The following is a 27,876-nucleotide window of genomic DNA, read 5'->3' on the forward strand; positions in this document are numbered from 1 at the left end:
ATGAAAGTGAAAGTGGAGAGTGAAAAAGTTGGCTTAAAGCTCAATATTCAGAAAACTATGATCATGGCATCTGGTCCCATCACTTCATGGGAAATAGATGGGGAAACAGTAGAAACAGTGTCAGACTTTATTTTTGGGGGCTCCAAAATCACTGCAGATGGTGACTGCAGCCATGAAATTAAAAGACGCTTACTTCTTGGAAGGCAAGTTATGACCAACCTAGATAGCATATTGAAAAGCAGAGACATTACTTTGCCAACAAAGGTCTGTCTAGTCAAGGCTATAGTTTTTCCCGTGGTCATGTATGGATGTGAGAGTTGGACTGTGAAGAAAGCTGAGTGCAGAATTGATGCTTTTGAACTATGGTGTTGGAGAAGACTCTTGAGAGTCCCATGGACTGCAAGGAGATCCAACCAGTCCATTCTAAAGGAAATCAGTCCTGGGTGTTCTTTGGAAGGAATGATGCTAAAGCTGAAACTCCAGTACTTTGGCCACCTCATGTGAAGAGCTGACTCACTGGAAAAGACTCTGATGCTGGGAGGGATTGGGGATAGGAGGAGAAGGGGACAACAGAGAATGAGATGGCTGAATGGTATCACCGACTTGATGGACGTGAGTTTGAGTGAACTCTGGGAGTTGGTGATGGACAGGGAGGCCTGGCGTGCTGCAGTTCATGGGGTCGCAAAGAGTCAGACGTGACTGAGAGACTGAACTGAACTGAGAAGTCAAATCTCCATGCTGTAAGCCTTAAACTTGTACAGTGCCATACATCAATTATATCTCAACAAACCTGGAAGGAGAAAATAGAGCCAATCAAACGAGTACGAAGTTTAATGTTGAGTGTCTGAGGCTGTGCTAATTTTACTAACCAAAGGTCTACTCGTGCCGTGGGGCTGGAGAAAGAATACACCACACCTTCATCGCGTCTGGAAGACTGACCAAAGGTCTAGGCCGGCCTGCCGGCCCCTGGAACAAACCTGCGAGTGCAGCCACGTGCCAGGGACCAACAGGCCCACCGGCAGCGGAGAACAGAGGACCCGGCGGTTACACCTCCGGGCATGACAGTACATGTGAGTCTTATTTTGCACTTTTTTTTATCTTCCAAAACACACATGATTACTTTCACAGTTAGAAAGAAACCCATGCTTTTTCATTCCTTGTCAAAACCATGAGAAAGCTCTGTCGGTGACTTTCTCCTCACTCAGGGGAGGTATACCAGACATGTTCAGCTGCTTCCTTCTTCACTGCTAAAATCAGCCTCCTGAATTCAGGCTCTGCCCAATGGCTTAGCAAGTACTTCCACAAATACTTCCTTCAATGTCCCTGCTGTTGCTGCTGAGTCGCTTCAGTCGTGTCTGACTCTGTGCGACCCCACAGATGGCAGCCCACTAGGCTCCCCTGTCCCTGGGATTCTCCAGGCAAGAACACTGGAGTGGGTTGCCATTTGAATGCCCCATAAATCAAGCACATCTCTTCCCACCTTGCACAAGATCACGGCTACACACCTAAGACAAGGTGACCCTGAAGTGTTGCCACAATCAAGACACCCAAAAGCTCTTACAGCCAGTTTTCAACTTTCATAAACATGGAGGAGGGATAAAAGTCAAATTTTTTAAATCATTTACAGTCTACACATACTTTAAATCACATCATACAAAAGAGTTATAAAAACTGCTTTCTTCCATTCTCATATTCCATGAAACAAGTTACTCAGTTTTCATACCCATCTTTGGCACCATTTTTTTTCTTGAGACTTCAGGCCCTGCTGCCTGGGTCGTCTTACTCAGCTCATCAGAAAAAGCCATCTTTGCCTGCTTCAGGCACAGACTGTTTTTAGTTAACATGCCATGTTTGGGGATTTTTATCATTGTGATTGCACAATGATGCAATCACAGCCCATGATCTCCACAAACCACAGTGTAGTCTGCTCTCTAAGTGACTTCCAAAAGCTCTTTTAACTGACACCCCGCTAGAGGAGAGATATGGCCCCACAAAACTGCTACACCTGTTCAAAATCTGCACTCCCTTGATGGGCCCACGAGCCACTAACCTGGCATCAGGTAACCCTGAGTCCCTGACCAGCACTGAAGGTGGTCACATCAGGTTCAGGGTTCCTTTACCAGTGCTGGGTTCCCTCAGGGAATGCAGCAAAGTCCTCAGGACGGCAAAGATTCCCCAGGCCTCGAAACCGAGTGTCCTCTCTGATGACAACAGAGACACAGGTAACAGACGGCAAATCGTCTCAGAAAGCACTTACTTGGACACGAGGACAGCAGCTGCGTCTCGGGCCTTGTCGCTGACGACCAGGTAAGACTACAGGGAAGGGTAAAAGGACAGGTATAGTTACACACATAATATAAACATTAGGGACCCGCTCGGCCATCTGGTCCCTCACTCAGCAGATCCACTGCTCAGGGTGCAGGCTCAGCGGCAGAGGCCAGACACTCTGAAGCTGCATGAAGCACTCATGAACGTGAGCTCAGGGCTGCAGCTGCCACACATGTGCTCACCCTCAGGGAAGGGCCCAATCCCCACGCAGCGTGTGGCCACACTCCTTGAAATGTACATCTGCAAAAGTGACTGAAAAATGAAGCATGTGTGTTGCCACCCAGAGTGTGCACGGAACAGGCCTGGGCCCGCCAGCTCCATGGCATTGAGAACAGCCGGGAAGCCCTGCTCAAACACAGGAAGGCTGCAGTTCACCGCAGTGACTCCGACACCTCTCAGAGGTTTCCAATTCTCAACTGCTTCCCAAACAATATACTTAGAAGATCTTCCTTCTGAAGGACAACTCTCTAGAAACTGGGCCTCTCCTTGGGCAATCCCACTTAGGAGACAAGCACCCAGAGGGTAACCAAACTCAGCTAGAAACAAACCACCCATCTAGAAAAGACTATTAATATTTTAGAAATAAGGACACAGTGGTGCACCTTTTCCCTTAACGACCGTGAGGGAGATGTCTACTTACTGACGTGAGACATTCAGACCAAAGTGCTCCAGGGAAAAGCAGGTCCCAGAGCAGCAGGACACCGCGGCCCTGTACACGCGGGCCACAGGAAGCAGTGTGAAGAATAGGCTGGGAGCCAAACCCCTGGGTTCAAATTTGGATCCACCATGTGTGAGAAAGAGAGCTGGCAAAGGCATTTATTTTTTATCCATGTTGCCCCCTCAGTAAAATGAGGATGAACAACAGCGAACTGTCTCATTAAGCAAGATGAAAGAGTTAATGTATGAATAGCCTCTTAGAAGAACGTCTGGTGCAGAGCAGGCGCCCAGAGCAGCTTAGTTGAAGTGTGGCAGGCGTCCTGCCCACCAGCGCCCACGCCCTGTGTAATCCCTCCCAGGTGGGTTGGACACAATGAGTTGCTTCTAACCAAGACAATTTGGCAGGAGGTAGGACGGCACTTCCATGATGACGTCACATGGACGTGTGACCTCTGCCTTGCTACAGACCCTGCCCCTTGCTGGTTTTCACAGAGTAAGCCACCACTGTTGTGGCGGGGGCGGCTGCATGGCAAACAGCCAGCAAAGCACTGAGGCCCTCAGCCAACACCCTCAAGGTCTGACTCCTGCCAACAACCATGAGAGCTTGGAAGCAGACCTGTCCTAGGCGAGCTCAGCCCGCAGCCTGGGGAGACCCTGAAAGAGAGGGCCCAGCGAAGCCATGGCCAGATTTCCTGATTCACAGAAACTATAAGATGATGAACGTGTGCTAAGTCATTCAAGTTCAGGGTAATATTTTCCACAGCAGAATGTACAAAAACCTGTATCTACACACATAAGGCATGCATCAGGAGAACCTTGAAGAAAAAAAATAAAGTGTTATCGCTCAACACTAGTAGTTGAGAGATTTCACTTTAATATTTTTCCTGCTTTTCTTTCTGATTTTCCTTTGATGATCATGTATTATTTACATAGTGCTAAAAATTAAAAAGTTAGATTTTAAATGGACCTTTCTCTTATCACTGCCCCCTTTTATGCTATCATCAGAGTATCTGTATTATCTACAGAGAAATGAGATTTGCTGAAATAATACATCCTGATCCCTGTAAGAATTATCAGTTTCATGTTAAGTTATGAAATGGAATTCCACCTCACTGAAAAAGGGTAACAACAGCTGAAGAAATACCCAAACATCACAAGTGTACCTAATTAAGTCCCAGCAGCAGGATGGCACAAGAAAGGACACCGGTCAGCAGCTCACTACTGCAGGGCCACACTCACCTCCGCTACCTGGAGGATACGGTCCATGGTGGATGCTCGCTCTTGCCCAGGCTGAGAGAGGTTTCCGTCGAGGCGGGAAAAATCAAACGGGATCAGGCAGGTCACAGAGAGCCATAGCAGCAGCATGTAGCGGGTCTCCCAGGTCTACGGGGCCGGGACAAAGCAACATGATTCCTGTGTGGAGGGCATCCACGCAGTCCCACCGCCCCTCCCGCTCAGCGCCCACCCAGGACTCCAAACACACAATGCTCTGCCGCACGACCTCTGGCACGCAGCCTGGCTGCTACCTTGGCAGGCAAGAGAAACAGCAAAACGAACAAATAAAAATCATTAACATGTCAGTGTACGGCTTCTTATCCCTGGCACCCTTCAGCATGCAATCAGCATTTCAAGAAAAATGGAAAACAGAGTCAAAGATAAAAAAAAAAACAGAAGACTTAAGAGTAAAGAAAAAAATTCTCAACTTCTTGTCACAGAGGAGTCAACAAAACAAGATTCCGCTTTGGCCCCAGACTCCCTATCAGAGGCATGAGAAACGGAGGAGAGCAGGCCACATACACGGCAAGACAATTTCCTGAGTTTGAAGTTAAAATCCATGTGCCCTTCTGAATGAATCCTGCGCCCGAGCGCACTCCACAGCACACGCAACTGCAAGGCTGGCCACTGGCAGCCATCTGGGAGCCTGAACTGTGGGAACATTCTCACTGCCTCCTAACTGCTGAGGGTCACTCTGTGCTCAGACCGCTGGCACACACCATGTGGCTTATGCTGAACACCTGCTCACCTTCCGTGTTTTCGTATGTGCCTGGCAGAGTTCCCACATGACCAGCCTCCTAGAAATCGTGGGTGCTGGCCCCTGTGATCTTCCTGTTGGGACACCTCATGTGTTCTCACAGCTTGGTGCTGTGGGAAATCGCAAGTGCCTTGGGTGACCCAGTGTAGAGAAGACTCTGGAAGCTCACGACTGATTTCCTCTGGACTTCACCCCATATGCCTTCTCACTCTGCTGATTTTGTTGGAGTTAAGTCATAGCCATGAGGATAACTAGATGTCAATTCTTGTAGTGGCCCTAGGGAATCACTAAACTTGGAGTGGTCTTGGGGAGCCCCAACATAGTTCTATTTTAAGTAAAAAAAATTTTGGATAATAATATAGTTATCATCACACCATATTCAGGTATAGTTTTCTTTATAAAGGGAATTTTGAAAAGAAAATAATTTAAAGCAACATATGTAAAAAGAGAAAATCAAAGGAACAAATGAAAAAGAGGGAATGAACAAAATAACATAAGATAAAATTGAAGGAAACAGGAAAGGAACCTGCCAGTGTAGAAGCAGGCAAACCAAGGAAACAGCGAGGACTGGGGGGAGGAAAGGGACACTTACTTCATGGTCTTTAGGATTCTGGTTTGTAAACATGTCTAAAACAGGCTGCACATCAGCCACTTCATGTGGAAATAAACGAAGAAATGTTTTATATCCTCGAACCTATCAAATAAAAAGATACTGAATCATACAACCAGAAAATACAAAAAGTAGCAAGATTACTTCTCTATTATCAAAAATCACCAACTATGCCACCCAATGATCAAAGAAAATTACATATTACAGTGATACAACTTAGTAAGACTAAACAATAAGAAAGCCACCTTTACTTCTTGAATCATTTCAGAAATGTGTTCTGTTCCAGTTTGACCAACCAATCTTGGCTCATCAGAAATACAGATATATTACAAACTACAGGTTTTGCGTCTACCTTGATCATGAGGAATAAGTCCTCAAGAACCCAAAAGGTCCCAAATTCATTAAGGCTTCCACGAAACATGGCGCTACACTTTCAGGAGACCCTGCACTCAACCAACCGAGGGCAAGGAGTGTGCACGCAGGCCTCTCTCCACCACACGGCAGGCCCCACAGAGGCAAAACCCCAGCCGGGAGGGCCGAGTCTCTCCCATGGTGCGTCTACAGGCCAGCACACACATCATCTGGGAGCCTGCAAGAATGCAGAGTATCAGGCCTCATCCCAGACCTACTTAACTCAAAATCTGCATCCCATGAGATCCCCAGAAAGCCATCTGCACATTCATGTCTGAGAAGCATTTCTGCTTCCAAGTTTGTTCGCCTTCTCCTCATAGGAATCTTTTCTCAGTTACTGACACATATATACATGTATGTATGTGTACATATATCTTCTCCCTCCCTTTCTGGTTAGCTGATGCCTGATCAATTCAAGTGCAAGATGATGAAAACAATGCTGAAAAATGCTGTTGCAGCCAAAGGACCCCCTGGGTCGCTAACAACTGATCCCCAGCACATGGTAAAAAGAGAAACGATGAAACCCACAACTTTTGCGTGAGAACCATCTTTCATGATAACATTTTGGAAGGTACCTCTGGACCAAGTTTATCAACAAAGTGTTTGGTCAGCTACAATGTGCCATCTAAATATTACCTTGGAGATGATGTAAAGAAATTTAAAAGCCAGATGTACAAGGTCTGCCGGAGATGTCTTATTTTGCACAAATTCCAACAACAAGTTCAACATCCATTCTAGGGAAAAACAAACGTAAAACATTTGCTATTAAATTAAACATCAACATGACATTAAAACAAAATGCCCAAAGAAAAAAGAGCTATTTAGAAATATCAGAATAGTTTAATATTAGTAAATCTCTATAATCCAAGTATCAACAGAGCAAAAGAAAAGGTTTCATCTTCAGTTTCTAAAAGGAGATTAGAGTTAATATAACATTCACTCCTGCTTTTAAAATGTAGGAAAAATATTATTTATTATTCAGTTCAGTCACTCAGTCGTGTCCGACTCTTTGCAACCCCATGAATCGCAGCACGCCAGGCCTCCCTGTCCCTCACCAATTCCCAGAGTTCACTCAGACTCACGTCCGTCGAGTCGGTGATGCCATCCAGCCATCTCATCCTCTGTCGTCCCCTTCTCCTCCTGCCCCCAATCCCTCCCAGCATCAGAGTCTTTTCCAATGAGTCAACTCTTCACGTGAGATGGCCAAAGTACTGGAGTTTCAGCTTTAGCATCTTTCTTCCAAAGAACACCCAGGACCGATCTCCTTTAGAATGAACTGGTTGAATCTCCTTGCAGTCCATGGGACTCTCAAGAGTCTTCTCCAACACCACAGTTCAAAAGCATCAATTCTTCGGCCCTCAGCTTTCTTCACAGTCCAGCTCTCACATCCATACATGACCACTGGAAAAACCATAGCCTTGACTAGACAGACCTTTGTTGGCAAAGTAATGTCTCTGCTTTTCAATATGCTATCTAGGTTGGTCATAACTTGCCTTCCAAGAAGTAAGCGTCTTTTAATTTCATGGCTGCAGTCACCATCTGCAGTGATTTTGGAGCCCAAAAAAATAAAGTCTGACACTGTTTCCCCATCTATTTCCCATGAAGTGATGGGACCAGATGCCATGATCTTCGTTTTCTGAATGTTGAGCTTTAAGCCAACTTTTTCACTCTCCACTTTCACTTTCATCAAGAGGCTTTTGAGTTCCTCTTCACCTTGTGCCATAAGGGTGGTGTCATCTGCATGTCTGAGGTTATTGATATTTCTCCCGGCAATCTTGATTCCAGCTTGTGCTTCTTCTAGCCCAGCGTTTCTCATGATGTACTCTGCATATAAGCTAAATAAGCAGGGTGACAATATACAGCCTTGATGTACTCCTTTTCCTATTTGGAACCAGTCTGTTGTTCCATGTCCAATTCTAACTGTTGCTTCCTGACCTGCATATAGGTTTCTCAAGAGGCAGGTCCAGTGGTCTGGTATTCCCATCTCTTTCAGAATACTGTCTCAAATCAATATCTAATACCATGCTTTACAGAGGACACGTCTACAACTACTATGTTTAGAACAATCTGGTTCTAAACAACAAATAAGACAGACAAAAAGGATTAAAAGGATTTCCACTTCCAGTTATAAAGGAATAACTGATATGGAACTACCTTTCCACCAACAATTAGACAACCCAACAATTGTACTGGGGCGGCCAAAAAGTTCCTTTGGTTTTCAAGTCAAAATAAAAGACATATTTTCATTTTCACCAAGGATTTTATTGAATAACATATTCACCATTTTGTTCCACTACATTTTGCCATGTTTCAGGCAACTTCATAATTTCATCTTCCCAAAACTCTTTTATCTTTTTGAGCAAAGAACTGTTCCAGGTGCCTTTTACAGCCTTCCAGGGAATCTGAAATCTTTTCCATCAGGAGAATTCTGTAAAGACCTTTGAAATAGACAGAAATCCAAAGGTGCAATGTTGAGGCTTCCCTGGTGGCTCAGCAGTAAAGAATCTGACTGCCAATGCAGGAAACACAGGTTCGATCTCTGATCCAGGAAGATCCCAAAATGCATGGAGTAGCTAAGTCCATACACCACAACTACTGAGCCTGTGCTCTTGAGCGAGATCCGCAACTACTGAAACCCGTGTGCCCTAGAGCCCAAGCCCCACAACGAGAGAAGCCACTGAAATGAGAAGCCCACAGGCCGCAACTAAAGAAAAGCCTGCACAGCAACAAAGACCCAGCACAAGTCAAAAATAAATTTTTTTTCCAAAAAAAAGGTGCAGTGTCTCTTGAATATGGCGGATGCATTAGAACATCCCAGCCAAGCTATAACGGTTTTTGCCAGATCATCAAAGAAACATGCAACCTTGTGTTATCCTGATGTAAGATTATGTGTTTTCTGCTGACTAATTCCAGATGCTTTTCATCCAATGCTGCTTTCAGTAGGTCTAACTGGGAGCAGTACTTGTTAGAATTAATTGTCTGGTTTTCCAGAAGCAGCTCATTAAGAGAGGACTCCTTCCAATCCCACCATAAATACAGCATCACCTCCTTTGGTGTCGTTCATTCAGTTCACTTGCCCCATAATCTCTTTTGTTCCACATTACTGTGCAGTATCCACTTCACTGCCCATCACAATTTGTTTTTATTTTTTTTTTTACACATATAGTCATCTTTATTAAAGTTCACGATTACATTAGAAATTGATGGATTTCTTTAAGACATGCTGATTCTCATGGGCACCTACTTTCCACTTTTAAGAATGATAGATAAAGAGGTCAATATCTTAGTGTCATTACATCAAGTTTTCACCAGATAGGAAACCTGAAAAGGTCTTTTGAGCCTTCCAGGTCACTATACTCTAAAACCTGCCCATATGGTCTTTGGCATTTCTTATACATTACAGAACACTAGAACTCATGGGTTTTAAGGTGCAGTTCCAGGGGTTAAATATCGTACCTATACACTTCCAAATTTCCCAGGCTTATCTTCAATGAATGTATTACTCATTTTACTTTGTGTTTCAGAATGTAAAGAATCTACCTGCAATGCAGTAGGATCTAGGTTCAATCCCTGGGTCAGGAAGATCCCCATGGAGAAAGGAATGGGTTCCACTCCAGTAGTTTTGCCTGGAGTTAATTTTTACTTTACTAATTTCCCTGTCAAAGAAAGACTCCAAAGCATTGCTAACTGCGAAGTTGGTGAGGCTCCTCTTCTCCCCTCAAATCCAGTGGTATTTGGAATCACAAACAAAATGCTCAAATCCAGTTGTATTTGGAATCCCAAACAAAATGCTGCAAAAGAGGGAAAACCTTAACCCAACTGCACAGCAAAACAGGTTAAAACAATTAAAAAAAATTCACTTCGGAGCAACCCAGATCCAGACAGATTGCTCTTCAGAGCTGTTTTCTGCATGGTTTTTTTCCTCAGTCATTGTCCACAGGACTCTGAGAAGACGTAGGAATATGCAGGCGCAGACTCAAGGCCCGGCTTCATCTCCAACGTTGTGGAAAGGGACTATACATTACCGGGCAGAACGCTATGCTCCCGTACGCCACCTGGACAGAGCCCGGGGAGAGTGACCTCCCCGGGTATCCACATTGGTCACAATTTGTTTTTAAAAACAGAACCCTTTCATTATGTTTCAGTAGAGCATCACATGCACAAATATGGTCAAGAAAAAAATTTTTCACAACTTATGTGGGACCCAAACAAAGCAATAACATAACCAAGCTGGTGCAAATGATTTTTTTTTTTTTAACATTGTAGATTATTTAATGATATAAGAAAATAAGTGCAAATGATTTTCAACACTTGATTTGGATATTTTGAGTACGTAGGCTATCTCCTGCATGGTATAACGTTGACTATTCTCAATTAATGTCTCAATTTGATTGCTATCAACTTCAACTGGTCTACCTAACCATGGAGCACTGTCCAGTAAGAGATCTCCAGCATGGGACTTTGCAAACCATTTCTGACAGATCAGTCACAGTCCCTTCTCCATACACTGCCCAAACCTTTTTTTTTATTTCCACCGTGTACCTTTCTTGAAATAATAAAGCACAGTATGCCAAAAATGTTGTTTTTCTTCCATCTTCATTATTTAAATGGCTATATAAATACTCACCAATTTTGATAAAAATTTTTTTAATGGATGCTGGTAAGACAGCTGTCACAATATAATCTAACAAAACTGTTTCAAATGAAGTTAAAGACAACCAAGCACTACTAGAGCCCACTTAGGAAAAAACCAAATGAACTTTTTGGCCAACTCAGTATTTTCAGGTACTAGGAAGACAGCGACTTGTAACCAACCAACTGGACTCTATAGCTGCCCAAGCTGTCCACTAGAAAATAATTTTTAAAATCCACTGCAGAGAAGGGGGACTCAAGCAGAGCAGAAGCTGCTTTAGCTGAAATTTGCAGGGCAACATGCCAGAAGAAGCTAAGCAGAAAACGAGCTCTGTAAGTCTGAAAGGTCCCCTCAAACCTTTGGCTGAATCTTCACATGCACAGTGGTTAGAGTTCACTAGGCTGGGTAAGAACTGCCAGGAAGCTCTAAGGCAGAGTTCCCATAGCCCATACAGGGCTGACACTCAAACTCCATCGAGCCAGAGTGCAGAGTCCTTGTTGAACACCCAGAGCCACCAGCAGACATTGCAGAAAATTCTTTACTTAGACGCTTACTCCTTGGAAGGAAAGTTATGACCAACCTAGATAGCATTCAAAAGCAGAGACATTACTTTGCCAACAAAGGTCTGTCTAGTCAATGCTATGGTTTTTCCTGTGGTCATGTATGGATGTGAGAGTTGGACTGTGAAGAAAGCTGAGCACCAAAGAATTGATGCTTTTGAACTGTGGTGTTGGAGAAGACTCTTGAGAGTCCCTTGGACTGCAAGGAGATCCAACCAGTCCATCCTAAAGGAGATCAGTACTGGGTGTTCTTTGGAGGCAATGATGCTGAAACTGAAACTCCAGTACTTTGGCCATCTCACGTGAAGAGTTGATTCACTGGAAAAGACTCTGATGCTGGGAGGGATTGGGGGTAGGAAGAGAAGGGGACGACAGAGGATGAGATGGCTGGATGGCATCACCGACTCGATGAACGTGAGTCTGAGTGAACTCCAGGAGTTGGTGAGGGACAGGGAGGCCTGGCGTGCTGCAATTCATGGGGTCGCACAGAGTCGGACAAGACTGAGCGACTGAACTGAAGACTGAACTGCACTGAAGACTAAATTAGAGAAAAATTAGAGAAAAAGCTATATCTGCCTTAACAAAGCTTAAAAAGGATTGAAAGGATATACATGATACACAATTAACTGTCTGCCAAAATTCATTCTTTAAAGATAAAAACCTTAAAGCCACCCAACATAAAAATCACAATGTCAATCATCCACTCAAAAGTTACTAGACATAAAAAAGGACAAAATAATGCCATTTGCTGAAATATGGATGGACCTAGAGATTGTCATACTGAGTGAAGTCAGAGAAACAGAAATATATGATATCCCTTATATGCGGAATCTAAAAAGAAATGATACAAATGAAATTATTTACAAAATAGAAACAGACTCGCAGACTTAGAAAAGGAACTTATTGTTACCAGGGAGGAAAGGGTAGGGGCAAGGGACAGTTAGGGAGCTTGAGATATCCACATGTACACACTGCCATACTTAAGATGGATAACCAGGACTTTCCTGGTGGCCCAGTGGTTAAGAATCTGCCTTGCAAAGCAGGGGACGCGGGTTAAGACCTAAGGGGCTACAACTAAGACCTGACAAATAAATGGATAATCAAAAGGACCTACTGTACAACACAGGGAACTCTGTTCAGTGTTATGTGGCAGCCTGGATGGGAGGGGAGACTGGGGGAGAACGGAGACACTACATGTATGGCTGCCTCGCGCTGCTGCACACCTGAAACTATCGCGACGTTGTTAACGGGCCACACCCCCAGAGTTTCCAAAATGACGACCTTCCACAGGTATTACGAGGTTACTGTGATGATTAAACTGAAGCATTAAAAACCATTTAGAACAAGGTAAATACATTAAGACTAAATGAGTATGAATGGGCAATTCACAAAGGGGAAAAATATTGTGCAACGGTAATAATATATGTTAAAAAAAAAAATTTTTGTCCTCACTAGAAAACAACAAAATGCAAAATAAAAGCACATGATGCCTTTAACCCCTTTAATAGGTTAACTTTATGCTGGTAAAGATTTCAAATATTCAAATCTCATCTTGGCAGTGATATATATACTGTTAATGAAAACGTACGGTGAATTTGAAGTTAAGTATCGAAAGCCTGAACTGACTGATCAAACCAGTTAATGCTAAAGGAAATCAACCCTGAATAGTCATTAGAAGGACTGATGTTGAAGCTCCAATACTTTGGCCACCTGGTGTGAAGAGCTGACTCACTGGAAAAGACCCTGATCCTGGGAAAGACTGAAGGCAGGAAAAGGGGGCAAAGGGGATGAGATGGTTCGATGGCATCACCGACTCAATGGACATGAGTCTGAGCCAACTCCAGGAGACAGTGAAGGACAGGGAAGCCTGGTGTGCTTCAGTCCACCGGGGTCACGAAGAGCCGGACGGGACTGAACAACAACAAATCAGAAGCACAGCACTTCCACTTCCTGAAACTCTAAATTGTGCAGAGGTGTGTGGATGTCTAGGCTACTTGGAAGAGTACAAAAATGGACAAAACAGGAGTCCACACACATCTGCTTCCTCTTTCTAAGAGCCAGTAAAATAAAGGGACAGCTGCACAAAATGGAAAGTCCTGATCAACGGCAAGAATGGGGAGAGAGCAGATGTAAAGACTTCTGGGAAAAAGCCAGCTCCAAATTAAACAGGCAGAGGAGCCGACTTTATAGATGCCCAAATGCAGAACCAAGGAGAGCCCAAAGTCAGGAGGCACGGTGCAGCCCAAGGTGGGGAAGGGTCTGCAATCACTGTAGCCCCAGACTCACCAAGTCTTGGGACCAAGCTCCGAGCCAACCCTTAGGAAAATGAAGGGCTCTCCAGAGGAGACAGGAGTGCCCCAGATAAAGCCCTTCATTCTGGCATCTGGAACATCCTCAATGTGATAGAGAATTCTCAACCAGCTCAATGGCTCTAAGAGAAAATCTGTCCATCAACTCATCATACTGCCCCACAAGGAGCTGCCTATAAGAATCCTGTTCAGGAAAAACCCAGATGAAAATGCTCCAACTTACAAAACAGAAGCAGAGAAGCCGTTGTCTGCATCCATTTGGTCTGAACCAGCAAGACGAAGGGCTTCCCTGGTGGCTCAGAGGTTAAAGTGTCTGCCTGCAATGCGGGAGACCTGGGTTTGATCCCTGAGTAGGGAAGATCCCTTGAAGACGAAAAGATCAAATTACAAGGAAAAGCTGACCCCAGAGGAAAAAGGAGAACCTGGGGACCAGTAGATAGAAGCCAGGACTTGGCTCAGAGAGACTCAGACAGCACAGCCCTCACCATGAACAGAGGCTGGGAAAGCCGACGACTCTAGAGCTCCCCTGAGCAATGTCCCCTCCAAACTCCAGTAAATCAACAAAGAGAAATAAATCCACAAGGAAGAGAAGGAACAGCAGCCAAGAGACTTCAGCATGATGCCCAGGCTGTAACTGAGCCACTCAGGGAAAGCACAGCAGCAGCTCCTGTGCCACAGCTTGAGGCCAGAGCCCTGAGGCGCCAGGGACAGCCCAGGACAGAATGGAGGCAGGGCTGAAAACAGGAGGAGTGGTCCAAGGTCTCCAGACCACAGCCCTGTGCCAATCCAGGCAGAAAACTAAAGGCTTACTCAAGAGTACAGAATACTATAGCCACTGGCCACATCTGGGTTTTGTTTTATTTTGTTTTGTTTTTTAACTTAAATCAATTTTAAAATTCAAAGAAGAAAACAAAAAATAAGATGAAATAAGATAAAATTCAGTTCCTCAGACATACGAGCCATATTTCAAGTGCTCAACAGCCACATGTATCTAGTGGTGATCTTACCACACAGACAGCACGAGTCTAGAACATTCCATCATCACACAAAGCTCTCCTGGACAGAGGTATCCCAAAGACAGTAGGCTAAAGGGCTTAGAGCTGGAAGCCAGCCTCGGTGCCTGACTCAAAAGGGAATTCTGGGTTAGGAAGCCCACTACAGGACCCTCCCCATGGGCCCATGGGACTCCCCTCCCCACGGGGGGCCGAGGGACACAGCAGCCAGGCATGTGCTCCCCAGGGAGGAAAACCTGACCAGTAAGACAACTGTGAAATACACCCAACCAAGGACAAGCACTCTTAGAAAGTAAAAATGACTGTAAAAATAATTCAAGAACATCTTCTATGTGCAAAAACAAAGATCTGAAAGTAGAACTATAAAGGAAAAAGCTTAGGGACCCACAGGATCACTCCTGGAAATTCAATACCCAGTTCACAGGCACACCAGAAGGCAGAGCAGAGAAGCGATCAAAAACACACCAGAAGCAAAGCCCCCTGTACCAAAAGATGCAAGTCTTTAGTGTAAAATTGTCCAGCTAATGCCTAACATAAGAAGAGAATGGAACTGTGGACACAGAGGGGGAAGGGGAGGGTGGACGAATTTAGACAGGAGCACTGATACATATATGCTACCATGCGTAAAACAGACAGCTAGTGGCATGCTGCTGTATAATACAGGGAACCCAGCCCGGCACTCTGTGATGACCTAGAGAGGTGGGATGGGGGAGGCAAGGTGAGACGGAGGCTCAAGAGGAAAGCGATAATTCATGTTGGTGTACAGCAGAAACTAATACAGCTTTATAAAGCAATTGTCCTCCAATTTTTAAAAAATTTAATAAAAACACTTAAGAAAACCAAAAAAAAAAAAAGGCCAAGAGTGAGTCACACCCTCCTAAAATATCAAGCTCCAGAAACTTTCCAAGGCAAAAAAGGCTCCTGAGAAAGAAACTCAGACACGGACTTGGCATAACTAGACGAGAGACAATGGACCCATGCCCTCCATCCCCACCCAGCCAAACAGGCATGAAACGCATTTATTCTGCCCAAGACAGAGGAGAGTTCAGAATGCTTACCTTCCACAAAACCTGCTGGTTACTTAAAAAAGAAAAATCAACACACACAGCACCAGCCCACTTTTTAAAAAGCACCTGTGTGCACACTGAGGCTAACTGTTGGTGCCTCTCTGGTGACCTGAGATCTCCACAGCCCAGGGGGCAGGCAGCACTGATGATCCCACGTCACAGGTGAGGAAACTCAGGCATAGAGCAGCTCAGCAGCAGAGCTGGGATATAAATCCAGGCGGTCCAGCCCCAGGGCTGGTGACCCTAACCACCACCCCGTGTTTCCCTCAACGTAAGTTACTATCACTACCTTCCTCCTTCCCAAGTTCACTTCCAGGAAGAGGTGTTATTACTGTCGGCCCCACTAACAAGAACAACCCGGGCAGTTTATCCTGATAGTCTCAGCTGGTGCACGTGCACACACACACACGCACACACACATATTCCAAGGCCTTTGTGATTATCTGTAAATGATCAAAACCTCAGCTTCTGTTCTTACCTAGGTGTGGGTCCAACAGGTGAGGCTGCTCCTGATATTTGTCCATTATTACTAAAAAGAAAAACGTGAGACTTAACATGAGCCCTGGAAACCCTCGAGTTGTCCCATGCGGACTTCCCAGGCAGCTCCCAAGAGCACAGGCCAGCTGGAGTGAGCCCCCCAGCCACCCGCCTCCTCAGGGCCACACTACCCCGGCCTCTGCTCTGTTTGCTCAACGCACCTTCCTCTCAGGTCCTCACTTCTTCCTTCCTTCACTGCCTGCTGAGAGCCAAGCTGAGTTCTCCCCTTCATTAGGACTCATACTTTCCATGTTCCCTCTGCCACACACATCAAGCCATGTGCCCTCCTAGCCCGCTCATACTCTGGCTTTCTTAATCCCAAACACTCTGGTTTCTACTCCTACCAGCAGCTAGAACCGTTCCTATCAGATTCCACGCCCACCTGGCCTATGGCAGTTCTCATGAGCCACACACCTCCACATCTGACCACTCCCCATGAATGGGAAAGCCACCTTTCACTGCTCCCTGGATTTTCACCTCACTCTCAGGACAGTTCTGTGCCTGAGGTATTTTCAGTGCTAACCCCAGCAGCCAGTCAGAGAAAAGGGCACAATCAAGCAACTAGCCCAAGTGGCAGAGTGGGATTTGAACCCAGGGAGGAGTTGCTCAAGTGAGTGGCACAAGTCCACCAAGGCAAAATCATGTAGAAACTTCTATAGCTACAAAGGTCCCCAAGGACGGTTTTACTGAATCACAAAACCCTAGTTATCTAACCACGGGATCTTAAGGAATCGTTTGTAAGTTATCCATTATAGACAACGGCAAGGGTCTGTCTAAACCTGGAGAACCTAGTCTGACTAAGCATCTTGCACTGCCCGGAGCAGCGCTACTGCACTGGGCTGCACGCACGGTCTTGGCAGAGCCACGGGGGCTGAGGAGAAGGCTCTGGGTGGGGGCCCCCGCCCGTTCCTGCATGTTGGGCCTCTCCTGCTCCCACTGCCCCGTTCACACAGCTGTCTCGGAGGAACTGCGCTTTGCGGTGGTCCCAGGACAGGGTGGGGACAAGGACTGGGAAATGACCCACCCAGGGGAGCTCCACCATCCCTACTCGTGACGGTGGAGGCCCACTGCCCTCCATCTCTTAGGCACGCCCGTGTCTGGGGCCGCAGGAAAGGAGACTTGCACACCCTGCACGCTGTTCCCCGCCTCTGGCCCGTGCGCACCCCGAAATCGCTCCAGGGCGCCCTCCCGGGCCGAGCGGTCAGCGAGCACCGCCGGCAGGTGGCCGAGCAGCTCCCGCGTCTCCGCGCTCTCGCCGAATGACTCGAGGGCGGCCCCGCAGGCCAGAGCCGCGTCCTCCCCCGCATCCTCCACCGGGTCCTCCGCAGGGTCCTCAGCGGCGCCCGCGGCCGGCTCCTCGCTCAGGGCCATCTTCCGCAGCCGGACTACGCCCGCGCGCGAGGTAAGGGCCGTGGGACTAGGGTGGTGGGACGCTGGGCACGGGATGCTCAAGAAGCCTGAAGCTGAGAAGGCGGCAATAACGCCAGCCCCGCCCCCACGAACTCCGACCTTGCACGCCAGCCCCCGCTACGGAACGCGCCGGCCACCAAAAGAGTGCGAGCGGAGGCCGTGCCGAGCCCGGGTTGGGCAGGGCCCAGGGGACAGGGGCGGGGCGGAGGCGGAGCACAAGACTCCAGCCCGGCCGCGCCTCCTTCCCCGCGCACGCGCGCTGAGTTTCCCCGTGACCGCCGACAGGTGTCGGGAATCTTTCTACCAGACAAAGCAGCCCACAGGTGCGCAGGCTGCAGTGGGAGATAAGAAGGGTTGACTGGGCGCTCGTAACGCCCCGAAATAATTGGTGATGTGGACGGCTTGGTCTTCAGAGACCCACACTTGGGTGGCCGCGGGGCCCGGCAGCCCCGCCCCTCCACGGTGACACCCCGCTCACCCTGGACACCCCGTGCACCTACCAGGGCACACCCGCTACCCAAGACTCCCGCCCGCCCCCCTCTTGTCGAGCAAAACTACCAACTGCAAAATGGAGCACGGGAGAGGGGCAGTGGCTCCAGTACTTGAGGGGTAAGGGGGCTTTCTCCCACCCGCCCACCTCAGTAAGGGTGGACTTGAACACAGCCCCAGAGCCACTGCTCAAGAGTTGGGCCCATTTCATGGTCCCCAATTCTACCTAAGCCAGAAACAGGAGCCCTGAGTCCACGGCGGGGACTGTGACACCAACTTCTGCCTAACCAAACCCCAGATCTGTGTGAATTTCTGTACAATTGTCATGAAAGTTTCCAAACTCCATGTTCCCCCTAGATTGGACTAGGTGATGAGCCTGGCAGAGAACTTGCGGGTGGTCTGGGCCCCCAGTAAACTAACCCAGCTGCGTGGAGGACAGAGACGCAGGTGAAACTAAGACACACACAGTTCCGTCCCTGACACCCCCACGGGCTTTATTTGTTCCTGAAACTGCCTTGGTGCGGCTGCCCTGGTCCCTTGGCAAGCAGCTGGGCAGGGGACACAGGCGGGCTGCTATTTGAGAAGCTTCCTCATGGTGCCCAGGGATGGGCTCCTGTACTGCCGACCGAAGTGGTTCCAGTGATTCAGGTAGTTAAAAAGCTGATAGAGCAGCAGCCGCCTGTCGAATCCTGGAGCCTTGGGGACCTTCTGGTGGTAGGCAGTGAAGAAGGACCTGGGAAACCCCCCGAACATCAAGGCAATCGCCAGTTCAAACTCAGAATGGCCGTAGAAGGAGGCTGGGTCATAAATAATGGGCCCGCTGTCATCCTCTGCCACATTTCCCGACCATAGATCCCCGTGAAGAAGGGCAGGGACAATCTCCAGGCCACAAAACAAATCCGGAATCTTCACCTAAGAAAATAATTATGGTACATAGAGTTATCACAGGCCTGGGAGCCACAGTCTCCTCATCCAATACTTGGAAATAAGGTAAAGAGGACCTTGTGTTTACTCAGGGTCCAACTACCACTGCCTACTAAGCCCACAGATAAATATCCTCTGACTCCAGGGGAATGTAATTTTGTCTTGGTATTTACTGCTAATTTAGGTCTAAAAGCTCTACAACATTAGTGATTGTCATACAGTAGAGAACCTCGGAGGTTATAGTTTTACCGTTGTGTAGAATATGAATCTGAGTGAAGTTTTTTGTATGTAACTTAGCAAACTTTCTCTGCTGTTCTTTTATTTCATAGCACATATATATCTGTACCTCTTTTGTAGCCTGATTATTTCAGTAAGGAGTTCAATAAAATTTCTTTTATGCGTGCTCATGAGGGACTGATTTTCGAGTTCTGTTTTTAACATCTTGAGAGTTCTGTTTTGAAGCCAGTCACTCTGGGGCACCTGCTGTTCACACCTGCTCTAAAAGGTAAGTCATTTGTGCCTTGGTGGAAAGAACAGCATAAGAGTGGGCAAGAAAGTAGCAGTAAATGCCACCAATCACAAGTCAAACACCTACATTTCACGCGAGCAAAGTTTGAGGTTAATATCTGATGACCCAGGAAGTGAGAGGTGCTCTCAGGGGCCACCCCCTTCTCAGTTTCCCCATCGAACCAATAGTCAGGACACTTATGTGTCCATGATTTGCCCAGCCCTGCTCCAGGCTCAGTGGTCCCCTCTCTGGCTCTGTTCTAGCAGAGGGGCCACACAAATGTGTTGGTAAGGCTCGTAAGAGGACAGCCCTTCTCGCAGAGGATAATTGCTGTGCCCACCTGTAGCTGTGACCAGAGTTCCCGTGCCTCTCGGTCAGCATAATCCTTCTCAATGAGGTCCAGCTGTGCTTGGAGCCGGTGCCGGGTGAAGAAGGTTGGCCAGTCATCCTGCCACTCGTTCACCTGAGTGACAAGGGAAAGGGAGGGGCTGGTGCTGCAGCTGGTGGTCATAGGACAGAGTTATGCACGGAAACGGCCTAAACCCTAGAGCAAATGCTAAAAGAGCACAACACATGTTATCATTGGCCAACAAGGGAGCCAAGATGAAAGCATTAAAAAATACTTAGTTAATTCAGAAGAGCATAAAGAGTAAAGGGGGAACAAAGAATAGATAAGACAAATTGAAAAAAAAAAGAATGACAAGACGACAGATCCAAACTCAACCATATCAATAAGTACGTTAAACATGAATGGTCTGTAGACCCCAGTTAAATGACAGATCAACAGGTTGAAAAAATAAAGCAAGACCCAATTATAAGCTGTGAATAAGATACACACTTTATACATAAAAACGGAAACAGGTTAAAAGGATAGAAAAGATAAATTGTGCTAAAAGAAAGCTGGAGTGGCTATATTAATATCAAAGTAGATTTCAGAGCAAAGACACCGACTATAAAGTCATTTCACAATGGAAAGAGAGTCAACTAATGAGGAAGATATAATAAGCCTAAATATTTATGTCCCTAATATATAGCAAATCAGCACCTGAATAGATGCTCCACATCCTTAGTCATTAGAGAAAATAGAACTTCACTGAGATAGCACTTCACATTCACTAGGATGGCTACAATTATAGAAAAAGGAAAATACCAACTGTGTGAGGGTGCAGAGGGCCTGGAACTTTCTACACTAGTGGTGCGAATGCAAAATGATATAACCACTTTGGAATATATTTCGACAGTTTCTTAAAAAGTTAAATATCGGGCTTCTCTGGTGGCTCAGTGGTTAAAAAATAAATCCGCCGGCCAGTGCAGGAGACGTGGGTTTGATCCCTGATCCAGGAAGATCCCACATGCTGCAGAACAACTAAGCCCGTGGGCCAGCACACTGCAACTAGAGTAGCGCCTACAGCAATGGAGACCCAGCACAGCTCAAAATAAGAGATAAATGTTTTTAAAAAGCAAAATATGAACCTACATATGACCTAGTCATTGGCTCCTAGGTATTAACCCAAAATAAATGGAAGCAAAAAGTGCATAGCAGCTTTATTTGTAAAAGCAAAACTTGGAAACAACTCAGATATCCATCAACCAGTGAACGGATAAACAGACTGTAGTTTATTGTACAAGGAATGGATTTTTGACATGTGTAACAACATGGATGAATACTGAAATGACTGCTGAGTAAAAGAAGCCAGACGAAAAGGAGCACACACCATATGATTTCATTTACATTAAATTACGCAAAATGCAAACCCGTCTATGGTGACAGAAAACAGATCGGTGGCTGCCGGGGCAGGGAAGGGCAGGAGGAAGACATTAAAAAAGGGCAGGAGGACACTTTTGGGGTGAACTTTTTGACACATTGACCTGACTATGGTTAGTGGTTCACAGGTGTGTACACGTGTCAAAACTTACCAATCTGTACACTTTAAATAAGCGCAGTTTATTTTATGTCAACTATATACCTTAATAGAGTCGGGTTTTTTTTAAGATGCAAAGCTTATTTTATACAAAGGGTTACTTAATGAAATTCCTTAAGGGAAGAACTTTCCAGACAACATGCACCCCTGGTCAGCATCCTGTGCTGAGGGCTGTGGTTGCTGAACCCCTGGGTTCATCCCCTTGGTGCTAGGTGTACCTCAAGAGAAAACGGGAGTTCCCCTCCCCAAATGGCCTAAGGCATATGGGATGGCATGCCCTCCTGCCCCATCTCCTGCCTAGGCCCATGGTGTCCCAGCCTTGGTCTTCCTCCTAGATGACCAGGTCATAAAAGACACAGACTGTGTTTGGAGCTGGACACCGGCATGGCTAGCCCTCCACCTAGAAAGAGGGGCCATGATCCCCTCACCCACAGAAAGACATGAACTTCCCCTGAGCTACCAAAGGCAGGGCTACCTGGGTTCATGGCTGGTGGGAGGACCCAGGCTTCACCTGGACAGAGGACCAGCATGTGTGGTGGTCAGGGTCTGTGCTCTGAAGTCAGACAGGGCCACACTCGGGCCCCTCTGCTTACCAGCTGCACAACTAGACCCCGCCTGGCTTCTCTGCACACATCGTTTTCCCCATCTATAAAATGAGTCAGTGAAAACCTGCCTCCTGAGGTTGCTATGGAAACTAGGGAGCTGAGTTGGACATGGCAGCAAACAAACCGTGTCAGTACTCTGACCAAGCCAGTGGTCCCAAGGGGGCTCAGCTCAGGGTACCATCATTCAGGGTTGCCCCATCAATGGCTGAAGCCCCTTAGGGCCCACTCGGTTGTCCCAAGGAGCAGGAAGCTTCCTGAAACTTCAGGCTGGACCATCCAGGCTGTGTCCATTGGACGCCATGTTCTGTACCATCTTGTCACAGCACAAGGAGGTGGACCAGGGGTCCTCCCAGGTCTCCCACCCCTTCCTAGCCAGGCTAAAGCTAAACCAAGTTGGTTCATTGATCCTAGACTCCAATGGGGGTGCTCAATGGCTGCCTGTGTCCCTAACAGGCCAGCTCCATCCTCACCAGCTTCACACATTGGGGTTCTATGTACAAGTTCATTCCTCAGTTCTTGAAAAATCAATGTATGAGGTCAACCGAGCCTTTGTAGACTTGCATTCTTAAACTCGACATCTGAAGCAAGACAACAAGCCACATTTGGACACACTGGCCTGGAACCACTATTGTGCTGGTCAGTAGCTCCATGTAACCCCCAGGGGAGCTGGCCTCAGCAGAGATTCATAGGGTCTTAGTAATCCTGGTAAACCATGGGGTACAGTTCTAGGTACCCCAGATCTGAGGGCTGGCCCTTGACTCAGACCCCAAAATCTGCCTCCAGCTTCATAAGGATTTTGCTCCTAGTGACTCTGCCTGGAAGAACAGCCCTCTGTTTACACTGTTCTTACCACATGCCCTCCTGTGACATGGCCTTTGCACCTGCTGTTTCCCCTACTTGGAATGCTCTTCCACCTGCCCCACAGCTCCTTGCCTCCTCTGAGCTCAGCGCAGTGAACCTCAACATCAACTCTTCCAGCTCACACACTGCTTTCAGGAATCAGGTAGTCAGACTTCCTGGTGCCCAGGGGACTGGAACTCTGTTATACACAAGGGGTGGAATGAGCAGCACTGGAGCGCCAGGAGCTAAGCAGGCACGCCCTTGCCAGGCACTCACCTGCGGGATGAAGCCGCAGCAGGTCACTGTGTGGAAGCCGAACTTGGCCACATACCGGGGCCCGGCACCCTCAGCCCTCTGGCCTGTTAACAGAAAGAGCTGCTCATCTTTCTCTTAATGTCAGACCTCAGCCGAGCATCAGGACCACACTGCTAGGATATGGGTGGCTGAGGATGTACTCCAAGAACATCGTGGGGGCACACAGCCTGCCACATCATCCCAGATCCCTGAGCCCCACAACAATCCAGCCTTGGGACCCAAGCCTGCCCAGTTTCCAGGGATATGATACCATGGTCACCCAAGTGTGTGGCCCATGGTGACCCATGGTGTCCAAGGTCACCATGGGATGACGTGGTAGCAATTGGTCCACACAAGACCAGCCAGAACATACCTGTCTCTAGCACATTGGACAACAGGACTGCGTATAAAGGAGTCATGAGCCAACTCTACTAACTTATCATCAAAACTCTTTTTTAACAATCTCATTTTTCACTCTGCAGTCTGAGCAGGTGGCATGAAACCCAACCCATTACTAAAATGTCCCCCCAAGCACCTACCCAGGGTAGACATATCCAGGTCAAGGGTTCACAACAGCATTCTGAACATACCCACTCTGTTCTCCTCCTCCCTCAGCTTCTCCCCGAGCTTCTGGTTGTAAAGGTGCAAATCTGCCATCTGGTCTCCAAGTTTTGATGCCTGACTGAGGATAGAAGAAAATGTAGCCAACTGAAATAAGAAACAACAACCAGGGAACATGTTCCCTTTTGAGAAATGTTTTAAATACCTTAAAAACAACTCTCTGTTCTTTAAAAAGTGAAAAATGAACTGCAGCAGGCAATGATCTTCTCCAAAAGATCAAAATAGTGTAAAATCACCCAAGAAGGGAATACCAGGAATTAAGGATCAAATACTAAAAAAGTTAAGGAAAAAAAAAGCTCCAATTTTTGTAAAAACAAATGTAAATCACAAAAAAGAAAACGACAGTCACACATCATAGCTGTGACTGCTCCCTGCCGCTGGGATGTCATGTGCCTTTAGTCTTCTTTTCACGAGTTTGCCTCTTCCACCATTTTCTAAACAATAAACATACATAACTTTGGAGCTCCCCAGGTGGCGCTAGTGGTAAAGAACCCGCCTGCCAGTGCAGGAGACATTAAGAGACTCAGGTTCCATCCCTGGGTGGGGAAGATCCCCTGGAGGAGGGCATGGCAACCCACTCCAGTATTGCCTGGAGAATCCCATGGACAGAGGAGCCTGGCAGGCTATATAGTCCATAGGGTCGCACAGAGTCAGACATGACTGAAGCGACTTAGCATGGCAAAACTTTAATAACTAGATTTCAGATAATTACTAGATCAGACCTCACTGCCCATACTGAACAGGCACTGGTGTTCACTAAACACAGAGTAACAGATGGTTCAACGTGCTTATTTGGTGCAGCTTTGTGAAGCCAAACTGGCCTCAGACTGGCCCTGCGTGGAAAGCAAGAGCTCCTGTCTCCATCAGGGAGGCAGGTGTGGCTCTCAGCCCTGCCTCTGTTCCTGCACTGAGTGATGTGGGCAGCTCAGCAAGAGGCTGTTCCCTCCGCCTCTCTTGTCTCCCTCTCTCTGTCCCTCTGTCCCCTCCCTCTGTCTCTCTCTCTCAAATACGCACACACACACTACACACACGCACACTCTCTCTCTCTCACCTCCTCAGGCCCCTCATCTTCAGATGCTCCATCACAAAGGCAGCCCCACCTCCAGGCAGGTCAATCACCTTGATGGGCCGAGGCACCCGCACCAGGCCAGTGCTCCGAAGAGCCTCCAGGCTCGCCATCTCCCCCTCAAACATCTGCCGGGCCTGCGTCCAGAACATGGCTGTGAGCTCTGAAGCAAACAGTGGCTCTGCAGCCCGGCTGAAGCCAGGAATCACAAGTGCCCAGGACCTCCGGATGACGAAAACTGACTGGAGAGCAAGGCATCAGCCCCGCAGAGAGCGGGATGCAGGTGGCCCCCTTCGGATAGAAAGGAGCTACAAAGACGAGGTTGCACAGGGAGCTTGGGGTGGACAGGATGCTGATGTCTGCAGCAAGCGCCTGCCCTGAGAGGTGAGGAAGCACAGGCCATGGTAGGGGGGCGGGGTGCTGGGGGTGCTGGGAGCACCATGGAGATACCGTGGGGCCTGCTAGGGTACTGGGAATATCATGGGAATACTGTGAGGTGCTGGGAGGCCATGGAGTGTCGTGGTAGACCATGGGGGTGCTGGGGTGCCACAGGGTGCCATGGGGTACTGGTGGGCAACTTGGAGTGCAGGTTAGTGGAGGATCCAGGGTAGGGCCTGGGTCCCCTTCCAGGTTACCTGCCCCCACAATATCTGGGGCACTTACAGTAAATGAGGGGCAGCAGGGGGCAGCATGGCAATGTGACTGGGGCACACACTTGGGGCACGGGAAGCCAGGGGCTGGGGGGGTCAGCTGGGCCTAGACTTGGGTCCAGGGCCAGTCCCCAGGGGCAAGCACCCGGCAGGGCCTGGGGGCTTGGAAGGAGCCATCCACCCCAGCCAGGAAGAAGACAGTCATGCCCCAGGGAAGCAGAACAGCCTCTACCGGGACCCAGGGGTCTTCCTACTTCTAAAACATTTTGCACAAATATCCCAATTTTAAATTACGTGAACTCTCACTTCAGGTACAGTACTCGTGGGTTTGAAATGTGTTTGTTATAATATGATTTGTGACTATCTCTGGCTACAGAATTAACCCTTATGAACAAGTCCAAAACATCTATGTCCACATAAGAAAAGAATTCCATCTTTTAATTCAAGTACCTGAGGGGAGAACCTGCAAGACGTCCTAACTGCCAACCTGCACCTAGAATCATGGAGTGGGGTGTCCAGCGACCCTTAGTCATGCTCCAGGGTGAGCTCCTAAACATAGAGGGGCAGCAAACACCTGGGCTTCAGCTTGCCTACATGCTAAGGGCTTCACCTGTCCCCTGTTCTCGTGTATTGATTGAGCACCTACTGTGTGCCAGCACCGAAGCTTTCAAGGGTGAATAGTGGTATCCCAGTCTGGAAGAGCTTTCAGGAGCCAGCTGTGAAGGTTCTAGGGCCAGTGTGAACCTGGAACCCAATAACACTTCCCGGTAGGTGGCACTGAGTTATTTGGGTTCTGAAACCAGCGCCAATGGAGCAGGGAACAGACAACACCAACCCACTGGCCATCCTGGACCGTGCTGCAGAGAGACTAGAGGCATCACCCTGGGATTTCCTCCCCTCCACAGCCCGCCCCTCCACCCACTGCTGCATCTCAAAGGGGCTTGGCCCTCGGGCCTCCCTGGAGTCCCCCACCAGAGTCAAGGGAACGCCATCCTTGGCATCCTCGGCACTTTCTGTGGGTGCACACACAGAAAGTCAGCCATACTGACTTTCTCCACCTGTGAATACATCTATGGAAATATACATGGAAAGTATATGTAACAGCAATATTTCAGGCTGGCAATGGAAATCAGGTCCAAACACAAGCAAGGCCTGTGAGTAGAAGAGCAGGGACCTGGCCCTTAAGGTCGGGCAAGGGTCCCTCCTGCCTCTTTCCATCTGCCCAGGAGGACCCAGCCGCTAAGGGGAATGCAGACTAGAGCTGGGTCCCAGGGGAGAGGCAGAAGCAGCTCAGGACCCCAAGCCTCACCTCCATGTTTGATGGGTAGGGAAATTAAAACAGACACCGAAAACGCCTGTGCATCCAGGCAAAAGGGAGTAAATTAACCCCGCAGCAGAGAGAACCGTGGAATCCTGCAGAAAACGCTTGAGCCCTCCTCCCGCAGCTGGTGCTAGCCCTGCAAGTCCGCAAGCTGACCCCGCGGCTATGACGCCAGGGTTGGCCCAGAACCAGACCACAGCGCCCCCTACCCCTGCGCCCCGGGCCCCCTCGCCCCACTCCTCCCCTCTCCCACTTCTCCCAGCCCTCCCCTCCCCGCAGCCCCTTCTGCTTCCAGCTCCGGAGGCGGACTCAGGCCGTGAGGGAGGAGTGGGGTGGGATGGGATGGGTGAGGGGCACGCACCAGAGTCCTGTGGTTAATCTTGACAAACACGGGGCCGGCATCTGTGTCGTAGGCGCGCCCCTCGCTGATGCCGCCGACCCCGGGGCTCCCGAAGGCGCGCAGGGTCGCGGTGCGCAGCTCGGCGCGCAGCAGCTGCTCCATAGAGGCGGGGGGCAGAATGGGGCCGGGGACCGCGCAGAAAGCGGGCCCGAGCTCAAGCTCACCGCTGACGCTGCCGAGGCAGCTGTCCGCCGCGGGGGAGGCTCACGCTCTGCGCGGCCTACCGGCTCCCAGCGGCTCCCAGCGCCCCGATGTCCTGCCTCCGGGTCCGCCTCCGGCGGGGAGGGGTGGGGTGTGAGGGCGGGGTGCTGTCAGGCCAGGCAAGCGTTCCTTGTCTCGCACCGGAGGGCCAAGCGCGGTGGTCCTAGCCCTGGGGGAGAAGGGCGGGGTTCTCTGATGGGGGACAGACTTGGGGGCGGTGCCCTCCCGTGTGTCCACAGTTCTTGAGCCTGGACCTGCTGGGGATTTGCCCAGGGCTCTGTAGGGCCTGACCTCCCCGCACTGAGGTTCCCTGAACCCTGCCGGGGCCTTGGCCCAGGCTCCTCCCACCCAGCCATACCCAGGACAGTCCAGGGGAGATTACAGGCTCTGTAGAAGGCTGGGGGTCTCCACCATGTCATGCCAGGCCCCAGGCATGCCTGGTGACACCAGTTGCTGGCACTGGGCTTT

The 27,876-nt window shown here is 48.4% G+C and overlaps 2 protein-coding genes and 1 non-coding gene across 4 annotated transcripts in view; all 3 read right to left on the bottom strand.

The window, feature by feature from the left end:
- Nucleotides 1-17,645, bottom strand: part of TBCD (tubulin folding cofactor D) — a 148,543-nt gene extending 130,898 nt beyond the window's left edge. Inside the window, exons 1-6 of one of the 2 annotated variants that reach the window (XM_070773833.1) lie at nucleotides 17,321-17,645; nucleotides 16,099-16,149; nucleotides 6,675-6,772; nucleotides 5,610-5,711; nucleotides 4,225-4,368; nucleotides 2,258-2,313 (exon numbers count right to left, since the gene is read on the bottom strand). In XM_070773833.1, the coding sequence (XP_070629934.1) occupies nucleotides 2,258-2,313; nucleotides 4,225-4,368; nucleotides 5,610-5,711; nucleotides 6,675-6,772; nucleotides 16,099-16,149; nucleotides 17,321-17,528 (659 nt within the window). In that variant the 5' untranslated portion in view covers nucleotides 17,529-17,645. Of the gene's footprint in view, nucleotides 1-2,257; nucleotides 2,314-4,224; nucleotides 4,369-5,609; nucleotides 5,712-6,674; nucleotides 6,773-16,098; nucleotides 16,150-17,181; nucleotides 17,254-17,320 lie in introns of those variants that run through there. The other variant, XM_070773832.1, reaches the window with a different exon arrangement.
- LOC139177823 (small nucleolar RNA SNORA73 family) lies at nucleotides 9,936-10,139 on the bottom strand. The gene has a single exon (XR_011562290.1). It is a non-coding gene; the product is annotated as a small nucleolar RNA SNORA73 family (small nucleolar RNA).
- Nucleotides 17,646-18,524: 879 nt separating the features above from the next.
- Nucleotides 18,525-27,662, bottom strand: FN3K (fructosamine 3 kinase). The gene is made up of 6 exons (XM_019982455.2): nucleotides 27,169-27,662; nucleotides 24,822-24,973; nucleotides 23,740-23,831; nucleotides 23,132-23,214; nucleotides 19,829-19,951; nucleotides 18,525-18,968 (listed from the first exon to the last, which is right to left on the bottom strand). Exons 1-6 carry the CDS (start codon nucleotides 27,307-27,309, stop codon nucleotides 18,630-18,632), a joined length of 930 nt encoding a protein of 309 aa, XP_019838014.2. The 5' UTR covers nucleotides 27,310-27,662; the 3' UTR covers nucleotides 18,525-18,629.
- Nucleotides 27,663-27,876: the final 214 nt, after the last annotated feature.

This window comes from Bos indicus, chromosome 19 (assembly GCF_029378745.1).
Source record: "Bos indicus isolate NIAB-ARS_2022 breed Sahiwal x Tharparkar chromosome 19, NIAB-ARS_B.indTharparkar_mat_pri_1.0, whole genome shotgun sequence".
NCBI classification, from domain to species: domain Eukaryota; kingdom Metazoa; phylum Chordata; class Mammalia; order Artiodactyla; family Bovidae; genus Bos; species Bos indicus.